General features: G+C 57.7%; 1 protein-coding gene across 1 annotated transcript in view; it reads left to right on the top strand.

Annotated features, from left to right (window-relative positions):
* TTLL8 (tubulin tyrosine ligase like 8) overlaps positions 1 to 25,532 on the top strand; it is a 105,451-nt gene that overhangs the window by 4,205 nt on the left and 75,714 nt on the right. The window contains exons 3-9 of the mRNA XM_058308969.2: positions 4,161 to 4,252; positions 9,465 to 9,603; positions 10,775 to 10,848; positions 14,428 to 14,556; positions 18,783 to 18,897; positions 19,845 to 19,970; positions 24,095 to 24,284. Of these exons, the coding sequence (XP_058164952.1) occupies positions 4,161 to 4,252; positions 9,465 to 9,603; positions 10,775 to 10,848; positions 14,428 to 14,556; positions 18,783 to 18,897; positions 19,845 to 19,970; positions 24,095 to 24,284 (865 nt within the window). The remainder of the gene's footprint in view (positions 1 to 4,160; positions 4,253 to 9,464; positions 9,604 to 10,774; positions 10,849 to 14,427; positions 14,557 to 18,782; positions 18,898 to 19,844; positions 19,971 to 24,094; positions 24,285 to 25,532) is intronic.

Here is a 25,532-nt window from a genome sequence, read left to right as displayed (position 1 = left end):
TGCCCTTGAAGACAGCGTTTGCTCTGCAGCGGCTGCACACGGCGCCGTACACAGCACTCAGGCCAAGCCGCCGGCCTCCATGCCCAACTCCACTGCTGTCTACTGGGTTTCGTTTGTTTAATCATTAATTTCCTGAGAGAAGTAGGTAAAAAGATTCCAAAATGACTATGGAGTTTCAATTTTGTCTTTTAGTTTAGTCGACCTGTGTTTTATATGTTTTGAAGCCATATTATTAGGTATGCACACCTTTGAGATTTTCATATCTTCCTGACAAATTCATCTTTTTTATGTTATGAAATGTCTGTCTTTAATAATGACATTTCATCCCTAATTATTTGCTATGCATCAATAACAAGGACATTTTCCTAGTAGCCATACTTTTCTCACATTCAATAGAATGAAAAATAATGCCTTAATAAAATCCAATACCCAGAATATATTTGCATTTTCCCAGTTTCCCCCCAAGCAACTTTACAACTGGTTTGTTCAAATTAGGATTTGGTTAAGGACCACAATACAATTCATTTGTCTCTAAATTCTCTCTCTCTGTTTTCTTATGGAATGCTTCATGGATTTGCGCCTCTTTGCACAGGGGCCTAGCCAGTGCTCCAATTTTAGGGTGTTTGCCACCGGAGCGGGCACCGGGTTCTCTCTTAATCTAGAAAAGCCAGCCCTCCGGTCTTAGGCTTTCTTGGTGGGAACTTACTGACGAGGACGGGCTCTCTCTGCCGGCCCTGGCCTGACAGGTGTTCACTCGACTCTCTGTCCCCTGTGTGCCCCTGCCCCCTGGAAGTGCGACCTCGAGGCTGGTGGGATTTGGGCCAACGTCTTGGCCAGCCCCTCTGGGGCGGCCCCTGAGTGTTCCCTGCGCCGGCCCTGGCTGTCCCGGCCTCAGTGCGGTCCCTGCCGTTGCTCCGTGGTAAAGTTGTGTTTCCAGGGACTGCAGTGAAGGGCGTCGCTCTGCCCAGGTGGGGGTGCCCAGCAATCAGACTCGGTGTTGGGGTGCAGGAGGCCTGGGGGTGGGGCTTGGCATCATAAAACAAGGTAGGTAGTGCTCATAGTTCCCCATTTTTGGAATGGGTTGTGTAAGATTAAATGTTTGGTAGGATTCGCTCATGAAACAATTAGACCTTGCCTTTCCCTGTTGAGGTTTTAAACTTTGGGTTCAATTCCTCTTAGAGGAATTAGGTAGAGGATCATTTACGTTTTCCATTTCTTCTTGAGTCTGTTTTGGTAATTTGTATTTTTCAAGGAATGTGCCCGTTTTATCCAAATTTCAAGTATATTGCTATTAAGTTCATAATATCCTCTAACTTAGTTTTTAAACATATCTGAGGAATTTTCTTTTCCTTTTATGTCTTTTCTCTTTTTTTATGAGTCTCACAAAGCGTTTATTAATTTTATTAGTCTTAAAGAAACCTTTGACTTGGTTGATCCTCTATTGTATGTTAAAAAAATATTTCATTTATATCTGCTCTATTATTTTTCTTGTAATTTCTTTGGGTATAACTTTATTGTACTCTTTCTAACTTCTTGACATGGATGCTTCCATTTTTGTTCTTTTAGCCTTTATTATTTTCTAATATATGCACATAAGGCTATAATTTTTTTATAAATGCAGCTTTACATCCCACAAGATTTGATAGTCAGTATTTTAATTACAATTTAGTTTAAAATATACACTACGTACTTTCTATCTTTATTTCCTCTTTGACCCATGGATTATTGAAAAATTTATTTATTAACTTGCACTTGTGTGGTAATTTTCTGTTACTTTGTTGTGTGATTGGTTTATGATCAATTTAATTGCTTTATGATCAGAGACATCCTCTGTATGATTGCGAATCCTTTGAAATTTGTGGTGACCTTCTTTATGGCCAATTGGTAGGTGTTGCACGTGTCCTGGAAATACCGTGTGTGGCAGATACGGAGTGAAGTGTGTGCCAAGTGTTAGGTGGGTCTCCTTGTTGATCCTCAGGTGCCAATCTGACCTCCCCAAGTTTCTGTTTGCTTGTTCTGTCAGTTTCTGAAAGCAGTTCCCTTGCCTTTCGCTAGGCTTTGCGTGGTGTGATTTAAGGCTGCCACTGCCCCGCCAGCGCCCCCATGCCCCTTTCCGAAGGCAGCCCCTGTTGGGGTCTCTTTCTCCCTAGCTTGGTTTTGCCTGCTCTGGACTTGATGGGATTGCTGTCCTCGACATATTCTTTTGTGTCTGGAGGTTTCTGAGATCCATTTATGTTGTGAGTATAGGATTTACTCTTTTGCATTGCCCATGGGATTCTGTTGTGTTGTGTGGCTTTTGTTCATCCTTCACCTGTTGATGGACAGGTGGGTTGTTTCCAGTTTGGGGCTATTGTGAATAATGCTGCTTTGTACATTCTGTAAAAATTGCTGTGTGGAGATACGTTTTCATTTTTCTTGGGTAAATATCCAAGTAGGTATTCGCTGGGTCGTATAGTAATGGTATGTTTAACTGTATAAATCAGGGCCAAACCGTTTCCCAAAGTGTTCACACCACTTTCCTGCCCATAAATGATACATGAGCGCTCCAGATGCTGCACACCAGTGCCAGCTCATGGTATTGTCTGTCGTTTGTTTTAGCCATCCTAGTGGGTGTGTGGCAGCATCACATTGTGGTTTGACTGCATTTTCCAGATGACTATTGATGTTTAATCTTTCCCATACACTTTTTGTCCATTATGTTTTTTCATTCCTTTTTTGTAAAGCATTGATGTTTTTTGCCCCTTTTAAAATTGGATTGTTTTGTTATTACTGAGTTGTAGGAGTTTGTATATGTATTCTGGATATAAGTCCTTTGCTAGGACTTGTGTTGCAAATATATTTTCCTGGTCTGTGGTCTCTCTGTGGTCTGCGCTCTGTCCATGGCTGTCCGTGGCCTGTCCATGGTCTGTGGTCTGTCCGTGGTCTGTGGTCTGTTCGTGGTCTATGGTCTGTCTGAGGTCTGTGTTTTGTAGTCTGTCCGTGGTCTCTCCCTGGTCTGTCTGTGGTCTGTGGTCTGTGGTCTGTGCTTTGCCTTTCCATTTTCTTAACAAAGCAGAACTTTTTAATGGGCAAAGCACCTTAATTTTTGTAAAGTCCAACACACCAATTTTCACTTTTATGGTTCATCCTTTCTGTGCACTGTCCTAAGAAATCGTTGCCTAACCCAAAGTCATGAAGTGTCTCCCTGGGTTTTCTATGAGAGGCTGTTTGTGGTGCTCACGTGTAGGCCACAGCCGCCGCCCCTGCGCCGTGTCCCTCCGGGAGCTGCTGGGCAGGCCCCTCTTCCATGTGGCTGTCCAGGCCCAGCACTGCCTGGCTGGCGGCTTTGGTGCTTTGGGTGGACTCAGTGGCCCGTGGCCCTGGATTTCTGCAGGGACACCTGGGGTGCTTCGTGGACAACCAGGGGGGCTGGTGGTCTCGGAGGCATGTGGGGTGGGGAAGGACTGGGTGGAAAGGGCATCTCAGGGGCATTTAAAGCCGCTGGACTGGGTGAGGCGGCCCTCGGGGTGGCTGTGAACAGCGAAGGCCCATGAGTCAGAGGGAGCAGGGAGAGGAGGGGGAGAAAGGTGAGGAGGGGGAGAAACGGCGCCCAGGGAAGGGTGGGCTGTGCCGGGCGAGGGGAGGAGCCCGCGGTGCTGGTCTTTTTTTTTTAAGATTTGTTTTTACTTATTTCTCCCCACCCTCTCTTTGTTTGCACTTGCTGTCTGTTCGTTGTGTGCTGGAGGAAGTTTGGTCTTGAATGGACGCCGGCTCTAGAGAGAAGGGGAGGGGAGAAGTTGGCGGGGAGACCCGGGAGCTGGGGCGGCGTGCAGGGCCTGGAGAGCAAGTGTGGGGGGGTCAGGATCCGGGACGAACCCGGGGCGGCAGGCCGTGAGGAGGGGGTGGCACAGGGCCCGGCGCAGCGTGGACTGGCGGAGCAGCAAGGCTGCCTCCTGTCCCGCCACGGGCAGGGGCGGGGGTCCGGGCCCAGGGCGCGGTGCGAAGTGGGAGGAGAGGTCAGGGCAGGGCGGGGCTGCGCCTGCACTGCTAGGTGGGGAGCTGGGTGGCCAGTGCCCCGGGAGGGGAAGTGTGGGGGGGTAGGGAGGTGCTGCTTCAGGCCCCGGGACAGGGGTGCACAGCCCCACTCCCAGGGCTCCTTCAGGTTTGCTTCTCTTTTGCAGGATCAAAGCGAGGGATTTCCCAGGACTTGGTTTCTTCCCCCAAATTAGACAAATACAAAATAGCAAGACAGCTAACCGAAAAGGCGATCAAGGTAAAGGCTCTTCGGGGCTTGGTGGGGAAGGAAATACTTTGATGTAGAAACTTCCTTTGGAATTTGGAGAGAAGTCCATCTGCCTCAGCACCTGACACCGGGGCCTGGGCAGGGTCCCACCTGGGCAGGGTCCCACCCGGGCTTGTACTGGGGGGTTTCACCTCCACTGTGCTTTGTGAGCACACCTGGTGCTTTCAGAATTGCTCCTTGCTGGTCAACGCTGCGCTCTGCCTCCCTCGTCGTCGCATCCCGCCCCCAGCATCCACCTGTGCAAATTCTCTCTTCTTAGAAAGACACCGTCCTGCTGGGTTTTGGACCCACTTGAATCCAGTGTGGCCTCTTCTTAGACAATAGCATCTCCAAGGATCCTCTTTCCAAACAGGATCACGTTCAAGGTTCTGGGGTTAGACTCGACACTGTTTACCTCACAACTACACTATTTGTTTTCTAGGATCAAGCCAACCGTGCCCTCTGAGATAAACTGCATCGTCACACTGTGCTGCATCTGATGTGTTACTCTTTCGTTCATAGAACTGGCCTGAAATTTCCTCTTATGCTCTCTGTAGGTTTTTTTTTTTTTTTTTTAAAGATTTATTTTTATTTATTTAATTCCCCTCCCCTCCCCCGGTTGTCTGTTTTCTGTGTCTTTTTGCTGCATCTTGTTTCTCTGTCCGCTTCTGTTGTCGTCAGCGGCACGGGAAGTGTGGGCGGCGCCATTCCTCGGCAGGCTGCTCCCTCCTTCGCGCTGGGCAGCTCTCCTTACGGGTGCACTCCTTGTGCGTGGGGCTCCCCTACGCGGGGGACACCCCTGTGTAGCACGGCACTCCTTGCACGCATCAGCACTGCGCATGGGCCAGCTCCACACGGGTCAAGGAGGCCCGGGGCTTGAACCGCGGACCTCCCATGTGGTAGACGGACGCCCTAACCACTGGGCCAAAGTCCGTTTCCCATCTGTAGGTTTTATTATCAGCATTCTTCTCTATCATTACATGAGTTAGGGAGTGCACCCTGTTTTTCTTTTCTTTGGAAGGGTATGTTTTTGGATTTATTTGTTATTTTTTCTTCTTTAGAACTTGCCTGTGAGGAAAACTAGGTCTGGAGTTCTCTTCGTGGAAAAAATTTCCATTGATTTAATTTCTTTAATGATTTTTTGGACTCTTTCAGCTTTTCTCTTTCTTCCTGAGATAATTTGGAAAGTTATAAATTCCAAGGAATTTGTCCGTTTCATTTAAATATTTAAATTTATAGTCATAAGTTTCTCCACGGTTTCTTTTTAATTTTCCCTTTAATGTCTGCATAATCTGCAGTTTCTCCTGGATTGGGTACTTGTACCTTCTCCAGGAAAGGGCGGGGCCAGACTCACCTTGGCTCAGGAATGCTGTGAGCAGATGATGTCACATTCGCAGCATGAAGTCGGCCAACCTCAGAAAGTGGCAGAACACAACAAGCCAGACCTCCTCCTCCCAAAATCCCGCTGCTTCTCTGTTTTTCTTGATCAATTTCACCAGAGGTTTGCTAATATTACTTAAGTGTTTCAAAGAACCACAACTTGTTAGGTCAGTTGATCCCCTTTTTTTTAAGGTACTGGGGACTGAACCCGGGACCTTGTACATGGGAAGCAGGTGCTCAGCCACTGAGCTACACCCACTCCCCATATTTGATCCCATTTTATGTTTTATATTTCATTACCTTATGCACTTGTATTTGTTTTTCATTATTTCATTTATATTATTTAGCAGCTATTTTTCTAAGTTTTTAAAGATGGGTGTTTCACTCATTGATTTTCAGGTTTTCTTCTGAAATATCTAAGCAAATGAACCTTAAGGCTACAAACATCCACCGAAATACTGTTTTGAGTTGCATCCCATGAGCTTTTTTTAAAAAGATTTATTTTTCCCCTCTTCCTCTCCTCCCTGCCCTGCTGTTGTTTTTTTTTTTTTGTTGTTGTTGTTGTTTTTCTGTCTGTATCCATTTGTTGTGTGATCTTATCTATTTCTCTTTTTCTCTTCTCATTTTTTCTCCTGTAGGATTCACTGGGATTCGATCCTGCGGACCTCTGACTTGGAGCAGGTTTCCCTGTCAGCTGCGCCACCTCAGTTCCTGGTTTCTGCTGCGCTTCACCTTGACTCTCCCCTTCATCTCTCTTTTGTTGTGTCATTTTGCTGCGTGACTCACTTGCGCAGGCACTGGCTCACGGCGCAGGCACTGCCTTGCCATGCAGGCACTCAGCTCACTGCTCTGGCACTCGGTTCACCATGCAGGCACGCTTTCTCTTCTTTTTCACTAGGAGGCCCCAGGAATCGAAGCCGGGTTCCTCCCATATGGTAGGCGGAAGCCCTATCACTTGAGCCGCGTTCGCTTCCCCCATGAGCTGTTTTTTTAAGGAGGTCCCAGGGATTTAACCTGGGGCCTCGTACATGCAGGTGCTCAACCACTGAGCTGCACCTGCTCTACCCATAAGCTTTTATTTGTAGCAATTTTGTTGACATTCAATTCAATGCTTTCAAAAATGCACACATTTTCTTTATTGGTCCATGGGTTACTTAAAAGTATGGTTCTTTATTTCTCTACTTCTGGAGTTTTTCTAGTTATTTTGTTATTGATTTCTAGCTTGATTGCTTTGTGGTTGAGAATATGATCTGTGTAATGTCATTCCACTGAAGTTTGTTGAGACTTGCTTCATGCAGACCATCTTGCCAGTTTTTGCCAACTTTGGTGTTGAATGCCTTATCCATGGCCATTATGGTAAGTTTGTTGTTTGATTGATTTCTTTGGTAATTCACTGAAAAAAATTTGTTAAAATATAATTGAGGATTTGTCTACTTTGTAGTTTTGCCATTTTCTGCTTTTCATGATTTACAGCCCTCTTAATAAGTGAGTCGACCTGTATCTTTCTGGTAACTTGAACCTTTTATTTATTATGAGATGAACTTCTTTACTCTGGTCATGTTTGTGTGCCCAAAGGCTATTTAGTCTCATATTTATGTCCGTTAGTTGTCTCCCTGTCTGTAGCTTGATGCCGTTGATGGTCTCTTGTAAACAACATAGAGTAGGGATGTTAAAATCCAGCCAGTGTGCTTTGCCCTTTAAGGAAGTGTATTTCTCTGTAATTACTCCCCTGCTGTAATCAGCTACCATCTCCTTGCAGTCATTCTGTGTGGCTGCTTCTCCTCTCCTTTCTTGCCTTCTTTTGGACTGATTATTCTTTTTTATCCACTCCATTTTTTCTACTATTGTATGTTTTTATTCCTTTTTATGGTTACTTTAGGGATTATGTTCTGCTGACTTCTTAAAACTAGCCAAGTTCTCAAAAGTTAATCCGTTCCACTGAATGAAGCCAGTGCCGGGGTGGCCTGGGGGTCTCGCGGGAGGCGCAGGGCGCTGCCCAGCCTCTCCCCGTCAGAGCAGCCCCTGTCCTTGCCGTGGGGTGAGGCAGGCCTGGGGCTGCTTGCCCAGCAGCAGGAGGCCGAGGGGTGCCCTGACCTGCAGGGTCTCGGGGGGTGCCAGCCCTTGAACTCGCAGTGCCTGGCAGCGGGCACAGGCTCCTCCCGCCCTGGGGGTGCGAGCAGGTTCTCCTTTTCTGTTTCTGCGTAATGAGTCACTGGACCGGAGCAGCGCCACACATGCCCATTTGGCATCCGGTTTCTGCGGGCCAGGAATCAGGCACGGCTTAGCTGGGCGCTCTGCTCGGGCCTCACAGGGCTGAGCTCACTCAGGTGAACCGCCTGCGTTCTCACCTGGAGGCCGGCTGGGGAAGGATCTGCTCCCAAGCCCCCCATTGTGGCACAGTTGCTGACCTTCCACAGCCCTGGTTCAGAGCACGCTGGACCCTCCTGCAGCGGGCTCCTCTGATCAGGCCAGGCCCACCCAGGGCACCCCATCTTTCTTTTGACTCGTGGTCAGCGGATTCGAACCTTCCTCACACCTCATCATCTCATCCCCTTTGCCTGTAACGTGGAATAACCGTGGCAGTGACACCCACCGCTGCTGCATCTCCTGTGGTTGAAGCAGGTGCCGCTGTGCCTGAGCGGAGGGGCTACACAGGGTGGGACTCAGGGGCTCACTTCAGGGCGTGTCTGCGGCAGAGCCCAGAGAACTTCAGCCCCTCTCCCCCTCCGACTCCCACAAACTCGGGCTCTGTCCTCACTGCTGACCCTGCCCTGGAGTAGCCACACCCCTGTGTCCCTGCCCAGTTAGTGTCCTTTGCCTGGATCACCCCCGTCCCCTCCCTGGGCCCCTTTGTGTTCTCCCTGGGCCGCCTCCCCCCATCCCTTCCCTGGACCGCCCCCAGGTTCCCTTCCTGGACCCCCCTCCCCACTCTGCCCCCTCAGTGGGACCCTCCCCCCTGCTCCTTCCCTGTACTCCCCCCTCTGTGTGCTCCCTGGACCCCCTCCCCTGCCCTTCCCTGGGCCCCTCCCCCCACTCCCCTCCTTGGACCCCTCCCCTACTACCCTCCCTAAACCCCTTCCCCACTCCCCTCCCTGGACCCCTCTCCTGGGTCCTCAGCCTTTGCCCACACAGCTTGGGCCCCGGGTGTTCCAGCCTGGTCTGTCTCCCGCCCTGCACCGGGGGGCATAGCCAGATGCTTTGGGTGCCCCCACCAGCTGCCCTCACCCCTCCTGTCCACAAGCAGCCTCTGAGCCCTTAGTGTGCGTGCATATGTGAGCTGAGTGTGCATGAGTTGAGTGTGCAGGGTGAATGAGTGTGTGCAAGCTGTGTGCGTGAGCCGAGTGAATGCAAGTGTTTGCAAGCTGTTTGTGCGTGCAAGCTGTGGGTATGAGCTGAGTGAGCATGTGTGCAAGCTGTGTGGATGTAAGCGTGCATGAGTGTGGGTGTGAATTATGTGTGAATGTGAGTGTGCATGAATGCCTCTGTGCACAAGACGCCCACGATGAAGGGGGTTCCACACAGAGCAGAACAACTTGCCCTCAGGGCCTCCCTTTCTCTCCCTCTCAGAGGCTGCACCCGTCCTACTGCCTACCTGAATACCTGCTCACCTGCCCACCTGTGTATGTACCCACCACCTGCATACCTGCGTCCTGCCCACCTGTGTCAGTGCCCTTTCAAATGTTTCCAGGTGTTTTTCTCTCAGCAGGACATGGCTATCTTCCCACTAAATGCACACAGTCTATCTCATTACACTGAAAATTTCTTTTACAGAGAAATAACTGACCTACTTTTCAATTAGTTAAAATATTTCTTATAATTTCAGGAAAAAAAGATTTTTTCCATCTATGGGCACTACCCAGTGATCCGGGCCGCTCTGCGAAGGAAGGGCTGGGTGGAAAAGAAATTCCACTTCTTGCCCAAGGTCGTACCAGAGGTAGAAGAGGGAAGCGATGGGGTGACAGGTAGGCGATGCAATCCCTTTGTCAGGGGAGCGGATGTGCTCAGTGGCTAAGCACCTGCTTCACATGCACAAGGTCCCAGGTTCAATCCCTGTGCCGCCTTAAAAAAAAATGAGACCTTTGTCTTTCGTGTAATGTGTTAGTGCATTTCTGCCGCAGAGACAAAGGAGGAAGCTTTCCTGTCTGTGCGGCGCTCTGTGGGGCCTGAGGAAAGCAAACCCTCCCACCTCATTCGGGGCCCCCAGCTTTACTGAGCGATGCCTGAATCGGGCAGCGTGCCCCAGGAGCCGTCCTGAGGGGCTGGTGTGACGCTAAGCTTCCGTCTCGCCGGGGGTCTTACGGAGCGGGGGCAGGGCGCCACGATGGGGGGGGGGGGGTGCGCGGCCGTCCTGGAAAGCTCGCTCTACTGGACACAGCCAGCTTGACCAGCGGGTGGTGCGTCTCGGCCACCTGCAGGGGCCCGTTGTCCGGAAGACGCCGCAGGTCAGTTCTGTCCCCTGGAAGCGCCTTCTGGGACAGGGCCCTTCTCCGGGCAGCGCCCACGCGGGCGGCCCTTTCGTTTTCCTCCACCGGCCCCGGCGTGGCAGGGGTCTCTTGGACGCCGCGTCTGAGTGTTGCCCTTCCCTTCCTTTGGGGCTGGAGCACCCCACTGCCCCTGGGCCAGGGGCTGCACACCTGCAAGCCCTCCTGCTGCCTGGCGCCCGGCGCCTCTCTTCCCCGGCCTCATCCCGGGTCTGGCCAGCGTCTGCCCTGCTCCGCGCCAGGCCCTGCCGCTCCCTCGGGGGCCCCTCTCCTGACCAGTGGCCCCCAGTCAGCAGGCAGCATTTGTGTCCTCTCGACCCTTGGGGGGCACTCAGCATCGAAGGCCAGCAGCGGTCACCCCGTCGGTCACCCCTTCCCCAATGTTGTCCCCAACAGAGCTCATCTCGCCCCCACCGCCACAGGACGCCCAGACCCCCCCAAGCGGGAGGGGCCCCGGGGGCGTGGCGGAGGGGCTCGGCAGTGGGCACGGCCGACGGGTGAATGTGGGGTGCCGGCCGCCCACTGGCCGGGCCTGCCGCGGCGTGGTGGGGGGCTGCTTGGGGCTGCTCTCGCGGGCGCCCACGGCTGCTGTCGCGAGGGCCGGGTCGTGGCGCCTCCTGGCTGCGACGCCCTCTCCCTCGTCCTCCCGCAGACGACACGTGCGCCGACCCCACGGAGAACCAGGACGTGGCTTTCCAGAAGGCAGACGACATCCACGACGTGATGGTAGGCTCGCCAGCGCGCGGGCCGCGGAGGGGCGCCGGGGTCACCCCACTCGTGGGCGGGGCTCCGGGCTGCAGCGGGGAGGGGCGTGACGGCAGCCGCAGCTCGCGGCGACCCCTCGGGGCCTCGGGCCGGGGCACGTAGCACTGAGACCCCAGCCGCCCCGGGCCCGCGACCACGGGGCCGGGCCAGCCGCGAGGGGCTCCGGTCCAGGCCCGGAGCGGCGCGCTCCTGGGGAAGCGGCGTGGGCGGGCACGTGGGTGGAGGGCCCTGGGGAGGGGCGGGCCGGGGGCTTGCGCTCCAGGCACAGGGGTGGGGCCCTTGCTCCCTGCTGGCCCCTGCTGGCAGCTCGGGGCGGGGCGGGGCCGGGGCGGGGCCAGGGGCGGGGCCGGGGCGGGGCCGGGCGAGGTGTTGGGCGGGGCCGGGAGCAGGGCGGGGCTGGGGGCGGGGCGGGGCAGGCCGGGCGAGGTGTTGGGCGGGGCCGGGGCCGGGGCGGGGCCGGGGCGGGGCCGGGCGAGGTGTTGGGCGGGGCCGGGAGCAGGGCGGGGCTGGGGGCGGGGCGGGGCAGGCCGGGCGCGGTGTTGGGCGGGCCGGGAGCGGGGCGGGGCTGGGGGGCGGCCGGGGCAGGGCAGGCCAGGCGAGGTATTGGGCGGGGCCGGGGGCGGGGCCGGGGGCGGGGCCGGGGCGGGGCCGGGCGAGGTGTTGGGCGGGGCCGGGAGCAGGGCGGGGCTGGGGGCGGGGCGGGGCAGGCCGGGCGCGGTGTTGGGCGGGCCGGGAGCGGGGCGGGGCTGGGGGGCGGCCGGGGCAGGGCAGGCCAGGCGAGGTATTGGGCGGGGCCGGGGGCGGGGCCGGGGGCGGGGCCGGGCCGGGGCGGGGCCGGCCCCTCCTTGTTGCGGGCTGAGCGCTCCCAGCCTGCGGCCGCTGTGCGCTTTCGCTCCCCCGCCACGAGGCCGCGTCCTGGACGGGGCCCACTGCCGCCCCCAGAAGGCACGCAGGAGGTGGTGGGCGGCCCGGGAGGTGGTGGGCGGCCCGGCGGCAGCAGCTGCCGCGCCGCCACGGCCACCTCGAGCCGCAGGAGCAGCGCCATTGGGGACAAGCCCGGGACGGGCGCCCGCACGCGCGTTCAGCTGTGTAACTGCAAGAAACGAAATGCATAAAGGAGTGAACAAGAAACCAAACTCGTTATCTGGATGATTTGATTATGCAGGTGGAAAATGCAAAAGAACATGCTGATAAGTGATTAGAGTTCGTTTGCTCGGTGCAGAACCCATTGCTTTCATATCTGCCGGCAAAAAGCTGAAAAAACTTTCAAGGGTGCACTTTACAATGGCATGAAAAATGGATGTTCCTTGGAAGAAACCTACCGAAAGGAATGCAGGCTGTGAGGGAAATAAATAGAATCCCTGCTCCGAAACCTTTTAGATCTGATAGGTGCAGCTCATGGGCCACATTTGTTGATTGGACGCGACTTCCCGCGGGTGGATTCGATTCGTGGTTCTGCCCAGCCTGGGTCCGTCTCACCTGGTTTGGGTGTGTCCACGTGTCTGTCTTTAGCCATCCGGGCGGGGAGGGGTCAAGGAGGGGTCAAGGACAGCCCAGCAGCCTGAAGAGCTCGAGGTGGGCAACCTCAGCCAGACAGGACAGGACCCTCGGGGAAGCTGCCGGAGCAAAACCGAGAGCCTGGGACAGAGCCGAGCCCTTGTGGACCCGCGTGCTGACCAGGTGGCCAGTCATGGGGCCGCGGGCTTCTCAGAGGAGGTGCCGGAAGGTGGGTGAAGACACGGCTGACTTAGCCCGGACCCGACAGGCAGCACCTGTTACATGAGGCTGGATCCGTTTGTGCCTCAGGAGGGGAGGGAAGACACTTAAAACAAAGTGCTCATCATGAAGAGACGTGTCACCTCAAAGACCACAAAGAGAACAGAAGGGCAAGCCACAGGATGGGAGGGAAATAGCTGTGATCCACACCATTTAAAAGCTCTAATATCAAGAGTACGCAAAGATCTCATAAATCAATAACAGGACAGACACAAAAATGCGCAAAAGAGTTGAAAAGGCACATCACAAATGGCCAACGGGCACTTTTGCAAGTTTGCAAGTTGGTTCTATTCTGTGGCACAGAACGTGTATTGCTCCGGGTGTGTGCATGTGTGGGAATCATGGGAGGAGCGCGCGGGAAGGGGGTCATGGAATCCAGCCAGTGGCACCTGCGCGGGCGGCGGGGCTGGCCGGATGTGCCCGCTCTCCAGCTGCTGTGCTATTCCTCTATACTGCTTTGTCCCCCAAATAACGCATTCAGTGCTTTGAAAATGAGGCTGCTAGATTGGAAAGTGACCTCAGAGCTACCGCTGTCACTTTAAGGAAGGGAAAGGAGCAGAGACCTCGAGCCATGGGGCCAGCTGTCCAGTGAGCCGGTACGTGGAAAATTAAAAAAGGGACGGTGCTGAGTGGATACCTGTGCACCAATGATCAGTGCAGCCTGTTCACAAGAGCCAGGAGGTGGAAGCACCCAGGTGTCCACGATCCGATGAGCAGAAAGAAAGTCACACAAGCACAGTGGACGGTTATCCGGCCATCGGCAGGAACACGGTCCCACGCCTGCGGCAGCGTGGATGCACCTAGTGCATCAGGGTGAGCGAAATCAGCGGGCACTTTAGTGTTGTGTGGAGGAGCGTCGCTTGGCCTCGCTGATGTGAAATAGTTAGAATAAGCAAATTTCAACAAGACGGAAGGTAGATTGCAGATCAGCGAGGGGGGGCGGTGCTGATGCGTCACGACTGCGGGTCTGTTTCGGGGCATAGGAGGGTTTGGACCGCCATGGGGCTGCTGGCAGCATGTGAGCCTGGTGAAGTGTACACCTGAGAGCAGATGAAGGGGATGCGCTGTGTCCTACGCGTGGTGCCAGGATCTAGCACCCTATGGATGGGGGGGCCTGGAGAAGCCCCGGTGCAGGAGCTGCACTGACTGCCCGCCCTGCTCTGCCCTCCCCTCAGCCCCTATGAGTGTGGCGGGCTTGCCTGCGGTCCTGGCCCGGGCGTCCGGTCAGTCTTGTCTTGGGCCTCGGTGCGGGAGGACCCTGCCCTCCGTGCCTTGTATGTTACGGTTCTGCCCTAACGTGCCATTGCTCGTAAGCACAGGGGTGGTCAAGGGCAGCCCAGAGCCGCAGGTGCAGCCCCTTCACCTGGCAGGCCACGGTTTCCCGCTCTAGTTGGGTGGGCGGTGGGGGAAGCCTGGTGTCCTGGGGCTTAGGGCCGTGGCATGTGTGGGTGTCTTCCCTGCAGACGGGGCGGACAGTGCACCCCCAGGCCACGAAGCCCCCATCGGGGCACCCCTGCCTTTCAGCGCCCGCTTGCCGAGAGCCCAAACCCCGTGGTCACACTCGCTCTGCCCACCCCCCGGAGGGCCCAGGGGTCAGCACGGCCCTCCATCAAGACAGAGGTCCCCACAGAGGGGTCCTCATGCCACGTGGTGCTTAGGCTCCGTGTCATGCCCTTCCCTGTGTCCCCAGATGGCCTGAGCGTACAAACCCTGGGCGTTGGATGTTGATGATGGTGGTGGTTTTTGGTGTGTTCTTTTTGCCAGTCCAGGTTGGTAAAAAACGAAATGCCTTACTTCCTGTGGACGATTAAAAGGGACATTATCGATTACCACAGCTTGAGCTGCGACCAGATGCTGAACCACTACGGGAAGACGGCATCCTTCACCACCAAGGTGAGCGCGCGCCGCAGGCCCCAGGGAGGCGGGGGTCCAGCCCCGGCTGTGCTCTGTGGGAGGTGCAGCTGCCCTCTGGCCCCAGAGCCCCCGTGAGGACGGGGCGGGAGGTAGGGGACGTCAGCTCAGCAGCCTCTGACATGCGCCGCCGAGACGCTTCCCAGCCACTCCCAGCTGCTGAGGTCCCCACCCCATTCTGCGCTCCGTCCAGGAGCGGTCGGGTGGAGGGCTACCGCCGGCTCTCCGAGCAAGAGGAGGGCAGTGTGTGTGGACTGCTCCGACCCAGCGCCCCTGGCACCAGAGTCCTGGGACTGACGTGGCGCTCAGAGCTGGCGCCGGGCAGTCCTGTCCACGCAGCACCTCATGGGTGTGCGCTCCTCCCTAGGCTGACCCTGACGTCCTGGGGGCAGCCACCATGGGCTCTGCTGTCCCTCTGGCGCGGCCCTGCTCCCCAGAGGCTTGGCCTCTGTCACCTGCCCTCCTCCTGCATCCCGAGCCGGGTCAGTGGCGCTCAGGGCCATCCTCGGCCCCTCCCTCCCCCAAGTACAGCATTCTTGGTCCCAGGACGGCAGGTCCTGTTGGCTGCACCCCAGTCCTGGGGGGCTCAGCCCCTGTCCCCTCCACAGTCCGAGCAGATGACTAGGTGGTCTCCAGTCCTGCTCCTGTGGCCAGAATGGCCTCCTCCCCCAGACCCTCCACCTGCATTGCCGGCTGACTCCTGCGTGGGCCTCCCTCTTGGTTACCAAGCTGCCCACCCCCTTTTGGCCCTCCAAACCCATGCAGGAGGCATGTGTACTCAGGCTGGACTTCATGTCCCCACCAGCTCTGTGTGCCATGTGGTTCAGGTGGGCTGTGGGTGCATCCTGCGGCCCCCTGACTCTATGTGACGCATGGCACGTGGGCCATGGGTACATCCCGTGGCCCTGCTGGTGCAGTGTGCCACATGGCCCACATGGGTGCCTCCGGTGGCCCCCTGGCATGGTGTGCCATGTGGCCCACGTGGGCTATGGGTCATCCAGTGTGGCCTATGGACATGCAAGAGCCGCCACGTCAAGCCGACCTGAGGCCTGCGGTTGGGCAGAGGCAGGGTGGGTCTGATGGTGCCGCCTCAGCCGGGGGCCCTGGGGGTCACTTCAGGTCTTGGTGCCTCCCACGTGGTGGAGGAGCGGGGGAGGGTTGGTTTTTTTTTTTTTAAGATTTATTTTTATTTATTTCTCCTCCCCACCTTCGTTGTCTGCTCTCTGTATCCATTTGCTGGGTGTTCTTCTGTGTCTGCTTACATTCTCATTAGGGGGCACGGGAACCTGTGTCTCTTTTTGTTGTGTCATCTTGCTGTGTCAGCTCTCCGTGTGTGCGGTGCCACTCCTGAGCGGGCTGCGCTTTTCGCACAGAGCGGATCTCCTTGTGGGGCACACTCCTTGCACATGGGGCTCCCCTGTGCGGGGGATACCCCTGCATGGCATGGCACTCTTTGTGTGCATCAGTACTGTGCATGGGCCAGCTCATCACACGGGTCAGGAGGCCCTGGGTTTGAACCTGGATCTTCCATGTGGTAGGCAGATGCTCTATCAGTTGAGCCACATCTGCCGCCTGGATTTTTTTTTTTTTTTTTTTTAAGGTACTGGGGCCGGGGATTGAATCCGGGACCTCGTATATGGGATCTTACAGTCAACCACTGAGCCACACTGGCCTCCCCAAGTTTTTTTTTTTTTTTTCATTTGTTTTGCTAGTGTTTTGTTTTTGTTTTTTTCAGGAGGCACCGGGAACTGAACCCGGGACCTCCCATGTGGGAGGCGGGTGCTCAACCACTTGAGTCACATCTGCTCGCCCAAGTTGGAGTTTATCAAATGTTTTTCTGCATTTATTGCAGCAATCTTATCTTACCTTTAAACTCTCAATGTAGTGAACTACAGTAACTGATTTGTCTAATGTTAAACCTGCCTTGTTTTCCTGGTAGAATTCCAGGTTGTCGTGACATGTAATACTTTTAGAAGCTGTTGGACGCAGCTTGCTAATATTTTGTCTAGAATGTCATCAAGTGTGTTGAGGAGAGAAACTGACTTTCCTTCTTTGTCGCCTCTGGTCTGGGGGATGTGGTTACATGGGGAGTTTTCCTCTTCTGTTCCCTGGAAGAGACTGAATGCGATTTGTTCCTTGAATGTTTGTTAGAACTCACCTGGGAAACCAGCTGGACCTGGAGTGCATTCACGGGGGATCTTAAATTATGGATCCAACTTCTTAAATAACTGTAAAAGTTCTTGGGTTTTCTATTTCAATTTGAGTCAGTTTGACAAGTCATAAATTTCTAGGAATTAATCTGTCCTGCCTTTCTCAGACCTGCTGGCCTAGAGTTGCTCACCGTATTCTTATGTTTTTAATATTTACGTCATACGATTTCTAGGCCCCTGAGCCTCTGCACTTTCCCCCTTCCCTGGGACCCTCCTGATCGCAACTCTGCCATATGTGCCTCTGGGGGGCCCTTCCCAGATGCCCCTTGCTCGGTTTCTCACTCAGGGCTTTCCGGACATGCCGGCTGGGGTAGGGGCTCCACGGCACACAGGGGACCCTCCTGCCTGTGAGCCGTGGCAGATGCCGTCTCTCCAGATGCCTTCCTGTGGTTGCGTCTCTTCTTCGCAGGAGCTGCCCCTCACCCCCTGGCCACCACTCAGCCTACCCCAGCGCCCGCCCGTTGGCCGTGACGTGAGGCCAGTGCCAGCTGGCCCACCCTGGGGCCACAGAAGGGAAGGCCTGACCATTTGGTCCTGGGAACTGCTGAGGGACACAGGCCGGCTGGGGGTGGCTGTGGGCGAGGGGGCTTTCGTGGCTGACGGTGGGCTGGGACCTCGCCTGAACCCCCACTGTGCCCACCACAAATTCCTTCCTGCCCCACTCCCTCCACCCCACTGCTGACACCGGGGGCGGGGCACAGTGGCTGAGGGGGCAGGGGGCTGGGCGTGGGGAGCCCAGGGGAGCCTGGAGCCCCCCAGCTGCCGCTGGATGGGGAGTACAGGGCTGGGCGGGCAGGCCCCAAGGTCCAGCGGCTGGTGGGAGCAGGGGGTGGGCAGGGCCGAGCTCTGGAGTGTGGAGGAGGCAGGCAGGGGCAGGAGGATTCGGGGTCCAGGCTGTGCGGGGCCCTCCGTGGACTCGTGCCCCTGCTGGCCTGGTCAGAGGCCGTGCCCGGCAGTGCCCTGCACCCAGGGTCCAGGGCGCTCAGCGCGGCCCCAGGCCACCCACCGCACCCCGGCCTGAGTGCACACGGGGCCCTGAGGAGCCCGCCGGCTACGCTCCAGGTTGGGCGGGCAGGGGGCTGCCGCCAGGGCCACCTCACCTGCACCCCCGCTTTCCTGAGGCCGCAGGCTGGGAGCTGGGGGCACCGCAGGTTGGGGAGTACCTGCCTGGGCACCTGGGCGAGCTGGGGCTCAGGGGTGGGGGCTTGCCCGGTGCCGCCATCCCCAGGTGTCCCCACTCAGGGAGGTGCCGGCAGAGGGGCGACACTTCCCTGGAGTGGGTGGGCTCCAGGGCCCAGGGTCTGGGCAGACGACCCACCCAGCCCGCGGCTGCACCCAGGGCTCCCTGTGGCTTCTCATCCAGTGATCGCTGGGGTCCAACAGGTGGCCGGCTGTGCAGCCTGGACTGCCCGGGGGTGTGGGGGACCCTCGTGGCAGTCGGCCAGCAGGCGCTGCGTCCCTGGGCTCGGCACTTCTGCCCGTTCCTTGAGCTGACCCCGCCCCCACCCCATGACGGGTGGGTCGCTCATTTGGGGTGCCTCTCCCAGGCCTCTGCGGCGATAAGCACCGCGTGCCTGGTGGACAGAGCGAGGCTTGCTCCTGACCGCTCGCGGGGCGGAGGGCATGAACCTACGGCTGCCACCGCCCCTCGGACGCGAGCTTCCTGCCAGTCCCTGTGGGCCCTGAGCCAGTCCCTGCCGTGTCCCTCCACTGACCAGAGCGCCAGCCCAAGGTCCTGCAAGCCAGGCCCCGGCCGCTCGGGGCTGGCTGGGGGCTCCAGGGTCTGGGGGTCTGGGGAAGGGTTGATGGGGGCTTGGGCCGCTGTTGGGTCACGGCAGGAGGTGGTCTCCAGGTGCACACACGGGTGCTGGGTGCTGCTGCTGCCCGGTCGGCTGGCGGGTGCTCGGGTCGGCCTGTCTGAGGATGACCGGTCCTCCCGCCTCGTGGCTGAGGTGAGGCTGCGGTGGGGTGGCCCCTAACTCGCCCCTCTTTCTGGAGATCGGGCTGTGCGTGAACATGCGGAGCTTGCCGTGGTACGTCCAGGCGAACCCCGACACCTTCTTCCCACGCTGCTACGGCCTCTGCACTGAGAGCGAGAAGCAGGAGTTCCTGGGTGAGTGGACGGGCCGCCCCCCATGCCCTCCTGGCTGCGCAGGCCCCACAGGCCCTGCGTCGGGGCGGGCTTCTGACGTGAGTGCAGGTGGCCTATGAAAGGGGGTGGGTGGGCTTCCGCTGGGTGCCTGGGGACCCGGAGGGTGCAGGGCCCTCTCCCCGAGCAGCACCCTTACCTCAGGGGGGGCGTCCCAGGGCGAGACTGGAGCCGGAAGCTCCCGCGTGGCCTGGGGGGAGCAGGGGTGTCCCTTCCTGGCTCGGGCTGGTGCAGGACTCATCTGGGGAAGGTGCCAAAGGGGAGGGGGCCTGGTCGGCCTGGTCGGTGGCCACAGGAGAGGCAGGAGGTGGAGCAGGTGGGCAGGTGGGCAGAGCAGGTGGGCAGGCCGCCCAGCAGAGGCCACTCTGTGTACATCTCCGGCAGGGATGTCCTCTGCCCAGCCCCTACCTGTGCCCCCCCAGGGCACACTCCAGCAAGGAGAGGGGCTGGACTGACCGGTCACCCCTGGGTGCCCTGAAAGCCATCTGGGAAGGTCTCCCAGAGGCAGGTGCAGCGAGTGGAGATGAGGAGGGTCCGGGCAGGGGGAGGTGCACAGGCACCCAGGCAGGGAGGACAGCCGAGATGCGGCAGGAGCAAGGGGGAGGGTCGGCCGAGGGGCCGGTGGGCATGAGTGGGGGGGGCCTGCGGCTGGGGAGCGGGGAGGGGGCCCGGGAGGCTCTGCCCGTCCCCCTGGCACGGGCTGGCTGTGCGTGAACCTGCGGAGCTTGGGCGGAGTGGGCGGCACCCGGGCAGGGGCCACAGGGGGTGCGGGACCTGTGGGCGGAGGAAGGTTCTGGAAGGCTCTCTGGAGCAGGGCGGATGGGGCAGGGGCGGGGGGAGGCGAGGGGAGCTGGGCCCAGGGGCCGGGAGAGGGGGCGGGCGGCTGGAGCGCAGAGCCCCTGTCCTTGCAGACGACTTCCGGCGCACGGCGGCGGCCAGTGTCCTCAAGTGGGTGGTCGGCCACCAGGGCTGCGGCGGGGGCCAGCCGCGGAGCAGGCGCCAGGAGGCCGGCGACGGCGGCGCGAGCCGCGGGAAAGGTGCGTGTGGCCGCGCAGGTGGGGGCGTGGGCCGGGGGGCCGCGGGCGGGCGAGGCACGGGGCCCGGCTCTGCGCCCCGCTGGCCCCGCGCTGCGCCGGGCGTCGGGCCGCTCGGGAGGCCCTGCACCTGCTGCTCCCGGGGCCGTCGGTTCCGAACCCGGGGGAAGCCGGGCCCACGCTGCCCACGGACGCGGAGGGTGACCTCCCAGGCGGGGCAGGGTCGCCCGGGGCTCGCGGGGCTGCAGTGGGACGGCCGCGAAGGCCCAGGACCCGGCCAGGTGCGAGTCTCCGGGGAGGGCCGAGGGGGGCGGCGGCGGCAGCACTGACCCCGCTCCAGGCCCCGTGGACTCGCGCTGCTCCTCGTGCCGCGGCCTCCGCTCTCCTGCGGCCCCCTCCCAGCTCACCCTCCACCCCGCCCCATGGTCTCCAGCGCCCCCACCCCCGCGTGGGCCAGCCGATGGCCCCCACTGCTCTCAGGAAGGCCCGCCCACTCCCCAGGCCCGCTTCTCGATGCCCCCTCACCCCTTCCCCAGGACCCTTCTGAGCCTGCCTGGGGAGCCCCGTCCAGACGCCCGTGGCGGCCTTGGTGCCCGAGCCCCTGGGGCAGAGGGCCGGCGTCTGGAAATCGAGGGCGACACATCCGCTCGACCAGGGGTTCCGCAGCCTGGTGGGTGCAGCCGGCCCTGAGCCCGGGTCCTGCCGCTGCTTCCCCAGAGGTTGAATGACTTAATGAAATACACCAGGAGAGCAAAACTCGCCATTCAAGCCATCAAGGCCACGTGGAATTGCAGGGGGCCCAGAAGAGCCCGATCCCCCCGGAAAGCACAGCGAGGGTGGAGTCCCGTGAGGGTTTCAGAGCTTGTTGCAGTCGCGGTGCGGGACGACTGCGGGACAGACCGCAGCAGAACAGGACCGGAAGTTCAGAAACCAACCCTCACGCCCGGGCAGTCGGTTCTCGGACCCGGCTGCGAAGTCCATTCCGTGGGGAAGGGTGCCCCAGCAGCTGAGCCGGGGCGGCTGGACGTCCAGTGGGGAATGACACACATAGACAGAGCTCAGTGAAAGGGGATCTGAACGGAGAGTAACACCCTGAGACGCCCAGAAGGGAACGGCGAGGGTCTTGCGGACCTCGTGGTGGGCACCGGACGCTTGGACCAGAAGTGCCAGCGGCAGAAAACAGGCACATTGGACTCCACCTCAACGCCAGCCTTCTGGAAGCGTCCCCTCAGTGTCCAGCCTGGAGGCCCCAAGCTCCGCGCGCTGTCCGACTCCTCGGCCCTGTTGGGCTCTGGCTCCACTGCCCGCACTGCGGGGACCCAGAGCTGCCCACGGACCAGCCGCCACAGTGTCCCCGTGACCCGCAGGCCCGGCTGCTCTCCGCAGCGTCCAGTGGTGGTTTCTGGATATTTTCAGCGTTCGCATTGTCTTTGGCTGTTTCTCCGCGCACACGCCTTTCCTGCCTGACACCGCGGTGAATATGTAGATTTTCTAATGGAAAGCCAGGCTGTCCTGATGTACTGGGATTAGTTGGTAATGCTCTCTTGCTGCTGCGTAGGATTCTGCACGGATGTGCGGGGACTGCGTCCCAGCCCGCGGTTACCGCATCGCTCTCCACTGGTGATGACGCCCCCACGGGCTGGCCACTCAGGACGCGCTTTCGGGGCTCGTTCTCCCGTCCATCGTGACTGCTGGTCTTTCAGGAGACGCTGTGGAAAGCACAGCCTGGGTCAGATGGACTGCAGGTCCCAGCAGTGCTGGGACCTCCTTTCCCCCTCAGAGCTTTGTTTTCCCAACTCCAGGCCTATGAAATGGGGTTGAAACACCGTTTCTTGTTTTTTTGTTTTGTTTTGTTTTTGGTGAGAGAATGCTAAATAAAATAACGTATGCAAATCACCAAGACTGGCATGTTAAACTGTAATTGTCAGCCTCCATCATGGTTGGTGTACAATGTTTATTTACTGTGGTTTGTGACACTATTTTTAAAATAGTAATTGTTACTAAGTCCCCAGCCCTTTTGAGTGTGGAAGTACTAATATTTATCTCTAAGCTCTTGATCACATGTGACCATTTCAATTCCCAATCATATTGAACATACCGTCATATAGGTTGATCGGCTGTTTTCCTGAAAATAATCTTTCCATATTTTGTCAAATTTTGTATAGAGTTGCTTCTCTTTTTCTAATTGGTTTGTCTGTTTCTGACTGACTTGCTGAAGTCCTTTTTGTATTCTGCATGCTACTATTTTGTCTGTTAGTTGTTTTATCACTTTCTCCTGGTCTGTTGCTTGTCTTTTTTTTTTTTTTAGGAGATACTGGGGATCGAACCCAGGACCTTGTATGTGCAAAGCAGGTGCTCAACCACTGAGCTACACCTGCTCCTTTGTTGCTTGTCTTTTAACTTGGTTTGTTGTTCTCCGTTTTGGGTTTAGTCATACTTAGTGACCTCTTTTATAGTTTGTGCCTTTGGGTCTTAAGAAGATTTTATCAATGCCACATCTCAAAGCATATGACCCTACAATTTCAACTCCTCTTTAGTGTCTCTCTCCCCTTCTCTCTGTGTGTCTTACTTTACATTTAGTCCTGCAACCCATATGGGATTTATTATTTTAATAGAGATCAAATTTTATTTTTTTCTCGAGGCGGGTAACCAGTTTCCCCCAACCCCTTGATGGGTATCCCGCTCTGTCCCACTGCTTGACGTGACACTTTTGCTTCTGTTCGGCAGCTTTGACGCCATCACCTTTATGTTGTCATTGCTACAAGTTCCTAATGGGTTTTGCCCCCAGGTAGGGAGAGTTCCTGCACCCCTTCTCCTTCAGCAGTGTCTCAGCTCTTACCTGTGTAACCTGCCACGTGAGCTTAGAACCAGCTTGCCAAAATCCACGAAAAGCTCTTTTAGACTTTTGGTTGGCATTGACTGAAATGATAAGTTAGAGATATTCCAATTTTACAAGATTGACACTTTCAGTATTTTCTTAAAATTTTAATTTTTAAAAATCATTTTATCTAGGGATTAATACCATTTTGTCTAAATATTTGAACATAAAAGAAAAGGATTGCGGGACACATACCAAGTCAAGGCACTGCTCATTTCCTCTAATTCTTTTAATTATAATCCTGTTCTAATTTCCAATTTCCTGTTTGCTGTTTTTATGTTTTCCCAATTCATTTTGTCTCCTATCATTATTGTATTATTTTCCTTTCACCCAACAGCTCTTGGGTTTTTGTCCACAGATTTTGTTTTTAAATTGTGTAGTTTTGCTTCTGATCATATAATTTAATTCTCCTGTGTTTGTTGTATTCCCCTTTGTTCTTTCTGTAAAATCCTAAGGGAAACCCCTGAATCAGTTTTCTTTTCCTTGATAAGAGAAGTATTAAAGGCTGTGAATTTGCCTCTGAATCCAGCTCAGGCTGTGCCGTGTGGAATTTGCGTGCACTGCAGCTTGTGGGGTTGTCTTCATACATCTCAGTAGCCTTCCACCCTGTTTCTTGGTCCACCTGTCTTCAGTCCCTGCCCACAGCATTGTGGCTGACTGGCTGGCGGACCCCCGCCCGTTCTCCCTGCCCCACGTGGGGCCAGCCTGCTCTGAGCAGGCGCCAGGCTGTTGGAGGGCTGCCCCCCGGAGTGGCGCTGCCCAAGAGTCACGGGTCCCAGAAGGAGGACAGGATGCCGTGTGAGTGGTCGAGGGCCTGGACCCCCGAGAGCACACGCGAGCCAGGGCTCTGACCACACTGTGGAGATGGGGAAGGGTCTTCCCAGCTGCCCAGCAGGGCGAGGGCATTGGGGCAGCTCAGGTGTGTTCACGGAGCGTTTACCAGACGCCAGGTGTGTGGTAGAAGGTCCCACTTTGTGCTGCGTGCCCCCGAGATGCGTCCTCTCCTTCCTGCGCTGGGGTGGGAGTAGGGGAGGGGGCTTTGCGAGACGACAGTTTCGGGAGGAGCGACACAGGTGCGGCCTCAGGGCGGCTCCCCGCGAGCCTTGTGGCACGGTGGGAGGGGTGGCCTCTGTCCACGGGACTGGTGGACGCCCGGGCCCTGTGGCCGGAGCCCGAGGTGGTGCCATCCCACTGGGTGTGTGGGCAGCCCCGGGGGTCCTCGCTCCACCCGCCTGTGCTTGGGTTTCAGACCCCGAGGATGCCGACACAAAGATGCCCGCAGACCTGCCCTCGCAACTCATCGACGCGGCCTGCTCGGCGTGCCAGGCCTACCTGGGGCAGCTGGAGCACGAGGACATCGACGTCGCCGCGGACGCCACCCAGGGCCTGTCCGAGGACGAGTGGAGGACGCTGACCGAACAGTACTACTCTCTCGTTCAGTAAGAGGCGGCTCTGCCGGGCCGCGGTGGGCACCGGGAGCTCTGGGCAGGAGGCCGAGGGACCCACAAAGCCGGGCCTCCGGGCGTCAGGGCGCCGCCTGGGTCTGAGGGCACCGCCTGGGCTTCTGGGGTGCCTCCTGGGTATCAGGGTGCCGCCTGGATCTGGGGGCACCTCCTGGGCTTCTGGGGCACAGCCTGGATCTGAGGCACTGCCTGTTGCTGGGGGCGCCTGCCTGGGTCTGGGGGCGCCTCCTGGGCCTCTGGGGCGCCTCCTGGGCGGCTGGCCACGGGGCCCTCTGAAGCCGTCCCACCAGGACCCCCTGCTGGTGCCGGGAGGAGGAGCCCCCCGTGCTTGCAGATCCCTTCCCTGTCGTTTATCCCATTTGAACCCCACAACGGCCCTAAGACAGGCGAGCGGGCCGGTCTGTCCCACTTCACAGCCAGCTCCCGTGCACACCCGGCTGGTGTCGAGCCTGGGAGGGGCTTTTTTTTTTTAAGATTTCTTTCTCTCTCTCTCCCTCCTCCTCTCCCCCCCCACCCTGGTTGTCTGTTCTCTGTGTCCATCTGCTGCATCTTTGTCCGCTTCTGCCGTTGTCAGCGGCACGGGAATCTGTGTTTCCTTTTGTCGCGTCATCCTGCTGTGTCCGCTCTCCGTGTGCGTGGCACCACTTCTGGGCAGGCTGCACTTTCCTTTGCTCTGGACGGGGCACACTCCTTGCGCGCGGGGTCCCCCCATGCAGGGGACACCCCTGTGTGGCAGGGCACTCCTTGCGCGCATCAGCACCGTGCATGGGCCAGCTCCACACGGGTCAGGGAGGCCCAGGATTTGAACCGCGGACTGCCCATGTAGCGGACGAACTCCCCAACCACTGGGCCAAGTCCTCCGCCCCTGGGAGGGGCTTGGTCAGACCCTCCTCGCAGCCCTCCACGACCTGCGTGGCCCGCACTGCCCTGGGGCAAAGGCCTTCCTCCTTCCCGGGGGCTGAGCCCCCCAGGGCCAACAGAGGGGAGCTGGGGCTGAGGGGGCGCAGGTGCCCCTGCGGCACGGACGGCGTCAGCCACGGGGACGCACGGGCAGGGAAGAGAGGCCCTGGGTTGGAGGGCCTGCTGCTGCCCCCACGCCTGGCCCAGGCCGCCAGCTTAACCTTTCCTCCTTCTTTTGGGCTAGTCCAGTGTTTTCTCTTTGCTGCTCCTTTGGTGTAACTTAAATACAGTCGCCTTCTGCAGGGCGTTGTTGTCTTTGTGCAG

The sequence above is a fragment of the Dasypus novemcinctus genome, chromosome 12 (genome assembly GCF_030445035.2).
Source record: "Dasypus novemcinctus isolate mDasNov1 chromosome 12, mDasNov1.1.hap2, whole genome shotgun sequence".
NCBI classification, from domain to species: Eukaryota; Metazoa; Chordata; class Mammalia; order Cingulata; family Dasypodidae; genus Dasypus; species Dasypus novemcinctus.
The sequence above is the reverse complement of the archived record's forward strand: the minus strand, read 5'-3'. Positions and strand labels throughout refer to the sequence as shown.